Source organism: Quercus lobata, chromosome 7 (assembly GCF_001633185.2).
Source record: "Quercus lobata isolate SW786 chromosome 7, ValleyOak3.0 Primary Assembly, whole genome shotgun sequence".
Taxonomy (NCBI): Eukaryota; Viridiplantae; Streptophyta; class Magnoliopsida; order Fagales; family Fagaceae; genus Quercus; species Quercus lobata.
In genome coordinates, this window is record NC_044910.1 from 175,520 (window position 1) to 184,247 (window position 8,728).

At 35.2% G+C, this 8,728-nt stretch overlaps 1 protein-coding gene across 2 annotated transcripts; it reads right to left on the bottom strand.

The window, feature by feature from the left end:
- Positions 1-697: 697 nt before the first annotated feature.
- On the bottom strand, positions 698-4,758 carry LOC115953298 (leucine-rich repeat receptor-like tyrosine-protein kinase PXC3). 2 transcript variants are annotated; one of them, XM_031070901.1, is made up of 3 exons: positions 3,803-4,758; positions 1,691-3,589; positions 698-1,533 (listed from the first exon to the last, which is right to left on the bottom strand). In XM_031070901.1, the coding sequence occupies exons 1-3, from the start codon at positions 4,023-4,025 to the stop codon at positions 1,208-1,210; spliced, it is 2,448 nt and encodes an 815-aa protein (XP_030926761.1). In that variant the 5' UTR covers positions 4,026-4,758; the 3' UTR covers positions 698-1,207. The 2 variants fall into 2 exon arrangements, with proteins under 2 accessions (XP_030926761.1, XP_030926759.1); XM_031070899.1 differs by having other exon boundaries at positions 1,691-4,758.
- Positions 4,759-8,728: the final 3,970 nt, after the last annotated feature.

An 8,728-nucleotide genomic window follows, 5' to 3' on the forward strand; every position in this document is an offset into this window, starting at 1 on the left:
CACAATTCTGAGAAGTCTTGTTGAAGTATGAGCTTGGAGGGCTTAGATGCATTGGGTAGATTAGGCTTGGAGGGTCTCTTGCTACTCGTGTATCCCAACTTATTGTCTAATAGATCAATTTACTGCTTGGAGGGCGGCGGAGAGATTTTATGCCGAGTACTTCGGTTTCCTCTTCAATAACACATCGGCGTGTTATCTTGTATTTGCATTCTTCTTCCCTACTCTTTTAGCTTTCATCTTACTGTTGTGATTTGTTGAATATGGTTTAGAGTAGTTTTATTGTTTGTATGCTCGCATTTACTCTATTCCGCACATAGTTTAAGTTAGAGTAAAATCAACCGAGCCGTAACCTTTAATTTGGGGGTCTAAATAGCTCGTGTTTTAATACATAATCAAGCATTCACACTTGTTCCTATAATTGAGCACAAAGCTGTAATTTCACTCATATGTAATTGATTGGTTCTTCAAATTTCATAGATAATTGTCTCAACTCAAATGCCTCGGATGTAGTTTACCAAGACCCAAGAAGATAACCAACCGGTGCATAATACCCTAACATGAATCAAAGCTAGAATCCTGTGCTCAGACGCAAAGCTCCATATGATCAAAAGAAGAACTTCAGATTGCGCAAGTACACTCATTTGGTTTTGCAATAACAAGGGGAAATCATATTATGTAAAATAGAGAATCCAACATATGTAGAGACCTGGGCAGAATACAATTCATTTGAAGGTAAGAAAAATAGTACATGTATATGCGTAGTTCACAAGCAGATTGTTACGGACTATGGACATGCTTCTAATTTGCCACATACAACTTCTGAAATAACTTCATTACTTTCAATTGTGAGCCTATAGTATGACAAAAGCTCGATAGAGTAGTCCTTTTCTCTTTTGAGGACTCCCCTTGCATTAAGTCTTACTACCTAATTTTGCTTCCAACTCAAAACAGATTACAATATGTGATTTCTCATAAAACCCTTTTTTTTGGTACAGAACAAGTGGGCAGATCTTTCTAGTCTACAACACTAACCAGCCTGAACCAATGTGTAAGGACATGAGATGCATGCCACCTTCTATGTGGAATTCAGAAATCGAGCTTCAACATTTAAAATATGACTCCCATTCTTTCATGATAATGAGGATTTCGCAATTTCCAGAGTACTCCTATTGATTCACAGCATAAAAACTCGTATGACAATCATCCGTCACTTCTGCCTTATTTCTTGAAGCATTTCCGCTACCTTTTTCATTTTTGGTCGTTTGGCTGGTGTACTGTCAGTGCAGAGTAATGCAACCTTCAGAGCTGCAAGCATTTCCTTCCTCCAACCAAAGGAAACTGTACTAAGTTTCGCATCAAGTATCTGCTCTGGGGTTTCCCCTCTTGCTGGAGCACTATGAACCCACTTCACCAAGTCTACCCCTTCACCAAAAGCCTCATCAACTGGCAGTCGGGTAGTAAGGATCTCAAGCAAAACTACACCATAGCTGTAGACATTTCCTGGTGCTGTAACTTGCATTGTATATGCATATTCTGAAGGCAAAAACACACACACAAAAAAATAAGGGTCAAAATGAGAGAAGGGAGCAGGTGGTGTAACAATTTCATAGAAGCAAGACTACAGTATTTATACATGAGCTATCAATTGTAGAATGACTGAAGTTTGACTGCTAACTGCCATAAGAAATACCTGGTGGAATATAGCCAAATGAGCCTGCAACTGCACTAATACTTGCGGTGCCTCTGCATGGATCTAAGAGCTTTGATATCTCAATCTCCCCCACCAAAGGCTTGAAGTCAGCATCCAAAAGAACATTACCAGAAGATATGTCGAGATGGATAATTGCGACATGATGAAGGAAAGCTAACCCTTCTGCCACTCCAACAGCAATGGAGAGTCGTGTAGGCCAGTCAGGTTGATATTCAGGTTGCTTGCTAGATTCATGAAGAAGCTGGGCTAGTGTCCCATTGGGTAAGTAATGATGTAGTAAAAGGGCAACATCTTCATAGATAACAAATCCAATGGGTCGCATTAGATTATCGTGACAAAGTTTGCTCAGCCTTTCAAGCTCTCTAATCATCTTGTTCTGGTGATGAATTATAGTCCGATCCATGGATTTCAGTCTCTTAACTGATAGAATCAGCCCAGAAGGCATAACTGCCTTGTAAACTGTGCTGAAAGTCCCACTTATGAGTTTATTTGCGTCCTTCAACGTCGCTTTCACAACTGCATCAAGATCTACTGCTTGCCTGAGATTCTCAACAAACACATTGCCTGCTATTATCGCTGGTCGATTGTTGGTTCCATCATCTTCAATCCCTGCAGCTTTGGCTGCTTTTTCTTGTCTCTCTCTTATCATAAACAGCAGAACAACCACAGTTACAGATAAAAAGACTGCCAAACCAGAACCAATAACAGCTAGTATGATCTTGTAAGAAACCTTGTGATGGTAATTCTCACGGCCAGAATCACTAGAGGTTCCACATGCAGAGCTCAATGGCTCTCCACAGAGCCCTTTGTTACGTAAAAAGCTTGAATTTGGACTCTTTTGGAATGGTACAAAGTTGGGTATTGGGCCAGTGAGCAGATTATTAGAGAAATTAACCTCTATCAGGCTCAACATGCCCTTGAGTGCAGATGGGATATTGCCAGAGAGCCGATTATTAGAGACATCCAGAGAAACCAGCTTGTCTAGTTTCCCTAACTCAATGGGCAGTGGACCATGGAGATGATTGAAGCTCAAATTTAACGCAATCTGTAAGTTTTTTATACGACCAATCTCAGGAGGGATCGTTCCAGTTAAGTAGTTACTGCCCATTTCCAACTCAAGCAGTTTCACACAGTTTCCAATTTCATGAGGTATCTCCCCTTGTATAGAATTCTGACCCAAAATCAAGTACTGCAATCTTGTCATGTTGCAGATTTCATTTGGTATAGTGCCATTAAATCTATTATTGCTCAGATCAAGCTTGTTAAGACTCCTGCACCCAAGAATTGATTTTGGGATATCCCCAAACAAACTGTTGCCAGAGAGAATCAATTCCTGCAGATTCATGAGCTGTCCAAGTTCCAGAGGAATAGGACCAGTAAACCCATTAGAGGCCAAATTTAGGAGGGTGAGATTAGAGCATCGACCAAACTCCGGGACAACCTCACCAGAGAGCTTGTTGTTATCTGCTTCAAAGTATGTAAGGCTACTAATATTTCCAATTGCCTTTGGAATGATGCCTACAAGATCATTGTTGCCTATTCGGATACTAGAAAGGCCTTTGCAGTTCCCAATTTCATCAGGAAGATCACCACTCAATCCATTCAGGGTCAGAATCAGAACTAGCAGCTTTCCTGAAGCAAAAATGCTCTTAGGTATCGAGCCTTCGAGGTGGTTGGAATGCAGATTCAGCAATTCAAGCTCAGAAACTGAGCCCAGATTATCTGGAATTTTACCCACTAAAGCATTCTCATAGGCTGTGAAAACTCTCAGGTGAGTCAAATTTCCCACCCAAAATGGGATGGAGCCACTCAATTTATTACTAGAAATTTGAAAAGCCTGTAACTTTTCTAGTCTCTGGAGCTCATCTGGTATTTCTCCTACAAGAAAGTTACTGGAGAGGTTCAATGTTTTAAGGTTTGTGAGACTAGCCAATTCTATAGGAATGGAGCCCTCAAACTTATTGGATGACAAATCAAGAAATTCAAGGTCAGATAAATTTCCAAAAGCTGAAGGAATCGACCCATCAAAATCATTATAAGAAAGGTCAAGCCACTTCAAAGCTTTGAGCTCAGAAATCAGAGTCACATTACCTTGGAGTTGAAGGCGAGAAAGATCGAGCCTTTCCACCGTTGAATGGTTCCAACTGCAATAAATGCGGGTCCAAGTGCAGTAATCTGAGCTGTTGACTCCCCAACCAGGTACTACAAGCTCTTTGTTAATAGCCAACAATGTAGTTTGATCACCGAGCTCAGCACCCACTAGCTCTGACACAAACCCAACTAGCAGAAGAGAGAAGAAGCACAAAATTGCCATTAGAATACCACTTCTCTTTACAATTACTTGCTTCTTTCTCAAAAATTTCCCTTTCTTGGTGTTTGCATCACCCACTTCAGTGGACAATCAGAGCTCCTGGCGAGAACCATAGAAGGCATTCACCAAGAAAAGAAAAATAAAATAATACCCAGAAATCCAATACCCAAGTCACTTGTAAAGAAAACCCATTTGAGATTCCCGTGAATTGCAGAGCACACCGATTCCTTAGTTTCAGGGGGGGCAAGTGTACCAACCAATCGGGATTTAGGACCAAAACTCAAAGACCCATATATGTTTAATGTTTTTGACAAAGAGCTTCAAAGAACAAAAAAAAAGAGGGCTTAGAAACAAACAACTAAAAAACAAAAGAGCTACAAAAGGACTTGCATTATTTACGGAACATTTGTTGAGCCTAGCATGGAATGGCAATCCTATTATCAAAAAGAGAACATGGTTTGCACTTTGCAGAGCCAAGCAAAGAAAATGACTGAAGAGAGGTAAGGCTGCTCTGCCTCTGCTGCCAATGAAAGTAAAGAAATGACTGAGAGAGGAAAAGAGTACTGAGTACGTATCGGTACAGGTTTCACGGACCAGGAGTTTTTATCTTTCTCAAGAACAGAGAGAGAGAGATTTGTGGGTCTGTGACTGTGAGAACAGGTTAGAAAGGAAATTCTGCTCACGTAGGCTTTCACGAGAACTGAGCAGTCATGAGTGAATGAATTTAAGGCTACATAAATCATAATAAACACTCACTCACTGCAACTATCAATATATCATTCATGGGATACCAAATCTAAAGGGTAATATTTTACTCTCAACTCTCAAGCTCACTTTCAACCAAACCAACAACCATTTTTCACTGCTCTTTTTTTACCATTTTATATATATATATATATATATATATGATTACTTACATGTCATTGATGCTTAATAAAAGTGAAGTTAATGATAGACAAAATAATGCTACTATAATTATAATATGTCATGTTAACAATTGCAATAAGAATTGTGTTTCTATCCTGATGAATTTTTCACTAAAACTGAAAGAATATTATAAAAGAGAATGTCACTTTTTTTTGATACATCAAGTCATCAATAGTTAAAAGTTGGAGGTTTTAACTCTGTCGAAAACACAAAAATATGACATTTGAGCTGTAAGATTTTTTGGCAAAGGAGAACATTGCTTGGAACTTCCCTTCGCAATGCAAACACAAATAATCCATCACTTGGAACACAACCTTGCTTTGATACGACACAAACTTGTAGGCAAACAAACCCATTCCAATTTTTCACATCAAGCAGAGGAGGCAAGAACACGTGGCGATGCTTATGATTGTGGTGGTATTGAATCCAGTGTTGAATGTGGAGCAATAGAGACCAACGTTTTTATCTGGTGCGGGAGATATGTGATTGTTTGATTACTATAATAGTGTAAGATGCATCTAGTTTCAACTTTGCCGTGTACACAACTTTTTTTTATAATTCATTGAGATAATAAGTTGTGAATGTGATGAACAATCATGTAACGCTATTTTTATTTTCCAACACTCAACCTATTACTTTAACACAAGAAGTGAAAAAATTTATGAATTATCCCAAGACTTGTTCATTTGGTTTAATGTGAAGTGTAATTTTTTAGTTGGATTTCAATTGCTTAGATGATTAATATACATGTATTATTTTTATTGGGCTACGTAATAAACATTATATGGATTACATATTCGCCAAATACACGTGGCCCTAAGCTTTACTCTTTTCAAGCATTCAAAGATGGCCTCTAGTCAAAGCTTAGTTTAATTTTCTTGAAAACTGTCAAAAACAAAACAAAACATTACTTCAAAAAGCTTATTTCAATCTTATCCACACCCAAAAAAAAAAAAAAAAATGAACTTATTTCAATAGTTCAAAACTAATGAAGTTGATTTAGTTTCTTGAAAAATGAAATTTAAAAACAAAAACAAAAACAAAAAAACTTTGTTTCGATGAGCAAAATTTAACATACATAAGAAAACCTTATTTCAAAAGTTCAACAAAAATTAAATTCCAAGTCTTTCAATCGAGAAAAATGAAGAACAGTGTGCTTTTGAATGTTAAAAGTAGCAGAATAAAGATTAGGGTGAGATATGGGGCAGGTTTTCCTTGGTCACTCAAGAATCACTATTTAAAAGAATCAATTTTGCCAAACCCAAGAGTCAAGACCAAGAGACTGTACGAGGATTTTTGTAGATTTGAGAAGGAAACAAATTTGTCCAGATTCCATACACGAACCTAGGATTCCTTCCTTCTGGGCTATGCTATCATATGTTAATGAACATTTCAGCCTTTTAAATTCCACTTTTCAAAACATCCTCTGACAAATTAGACAGAAATTTTGATTTAGACCGATAATTTTTTTGTTGAGTAAATTTGAAAGAGATGAGTAAATCAAGTCCATCAAATATACTTCTAAACTCATCTCATGTAATTCTAATATGTGCGCGAGCGCGCACACACACACACATATATATATATATATATATAGTCAAAACACTAAGGAAATCCAATTATATTTCAATTGGATTCTCAATTTTGCTCCATGTAGTTCATCCAATTTTTAATTTTTATCCTAAATGAATTATTGAGTATAAAAATCGAATAGTTCAAATCCAATTAGATTTTAAATTAATTAGATTTCAAATTAAGTCTAATTTTGCGTCATATATCTATCTTTTTTTCTTTTTTTTTATGTAAGTGAATTATTGGGTGCAAAACCAAAAAATCTAAATCCAATTAAATTCTAAATCATATCATAAGAAACTGTTACATATTTTAGAAATATATGGTTTAAAAAAGATGTAAGCTAATATCATATATAATTTGAACATCTTCTTAAAAAAATGTATAATTTGAACCGTATAATTGTGATTATTTTTAATTGTATCCGTGCATATGTACGAGATTATACACTAGTTTTAATGAAAGATAACAACAATCTTGAGAAAATGCTTGCAGGTAGATAATGTGTATTTGAAATTCTCCCAACCTTAGGTATTTTATGAAACTAAATATGTTTGTTTACTTCGTTAATATGTGTTATTTACAGTCCTAATGAAACAAATGTCATAAGTAAATAAAAATTTTGTGTTTATAAATTTTTTTTAAAAAGAAAAAAACGGATATGCTAATGCTAGCCAATGTAAAGTTTTATTTATTTATTATTTTGTTTTTTTTCCTTCCTTCTTCTACTTTATCCCATTCGGGGGGTCCCTACTGCCTGGACCAATTAAATGGTCATAGTCAGCCAAACAACAGAATGATTAATTAAATCCTTAGATGACAATTCTTGTATTTCAAAAAATGAAAAGAAAAAAAAAGATGACAATTGTTGCAAATCACTCTTTGTAGGTCGCATAAGTCGAGTTCACCTTGCCAGTATGCCAATGTCACTCCTAAGAAAACACATTTTAGAAACCATGCTGCCATAAAAAATGAAAGAGAGAATAAGAGGATGTGGTTCATTAAAAATAAAAAGTTCAATCACTTCTATATATATAATAATGCGAAAATAGGATGTGATTCACAAACTCTCACAATCCTCCTTCATTCTTGAGGCTTATCAATCACATGGTAAGATTGATAAATAAGATATAAAAATATAAAGGCTACGAAGGATAAAAAGATAGTGTTAAAGATCATACTTTTCAGCAGTGGAATAATAGAAGAAAGGGACAATACAGTTTACATTAAGGGAAAAATAATAATAATAAAAACGAAAGCAAAATTTAAATTAAAAATAAAAATAAATAAGAAGAAGAAGAAGAAGGGAAGCTTCTAGTAGGTAAAATTTATGTGCAAAGTTACTAGCACAAAAAATAATTAGAATCTCTTGTTTACCTATAAATATATGTGTGTGGCTTTTCTTTTCCTAATGTATATTTTCAGGTCATATAAATGTTCTTTATTGAGAACAAATTTCTCATAAGCAAAATAAGGAACATGCCTTGCTTCTTCTTCTTTTTTTTTGGGTTAAATTTAAATTCTTTGAGTTTGAAATTATTTTTAGTAAATCGATCTATCAACTTTCAAAACTTGCAATTTACACCATCTACTATTATGAGAAATTATAGAGTCATCTGGTAGACCACGTCACTTGTCCACCATTCCACTAAAAAACTTCCACTTGTTTAAAATTGCTGAATTAGTAATTAATTTCTGTTTAAAAATTTTTTCTAACTAACAATTTTAAACAGGTGAAAGTTTTTTAGTGGAATGGTGGATTATGGGATGCTACGTGCACATTGATGGTGTTGTAATAGTCGAAACTTGAGAGTATAGAACATAAAAGTTTTCATAGTTAAGCAACCAATGTAGAAAAAATTTCAAACTTAAATCATGATGTAATTAGGTTTTTTTTTTTTTTAACTTTTAAAATTTTGCTTTTTTTGCTCCTACTCAAAGAGGTAGCCAGAGTTTTTTCGCATAGAGATGAACCCACCAAGATGAATGATTGATCGATTATCGACCAATTAGGGGGAATTAGTAAGACAATCATCAGATGGCAACGATCAAAACAACAAATTTGTGTATAATCTTTTTTTCATTTACTGTCATTTTATTATTATTTTAAGAAAATAAATGAAAATAGGAAAAAAAAAATCTTTTTTTTTGGTTCTGGAAAAAAAAAATCTTGGGACTTGTTGTAAATGGCATTCTTCATCTAAAAG

Bases quoted from the DNA above. Each gene is read 5' to 3' on its own strand.
- LOC115953298 (XM_031070899.1), bottom strand. From the start codon at position 4,025: ATGGCAATTTTGTGCTTCTTCTCTCTTCTGCTAGTTGGGTTTGTGTCA. The intron at 1,534-1,690 runs GTATTTCTTATG...TTTTGCCTTCAG, and splicing joins ATTTGGCTATATTCCACCAG to AATATGCATATACAATGCAA.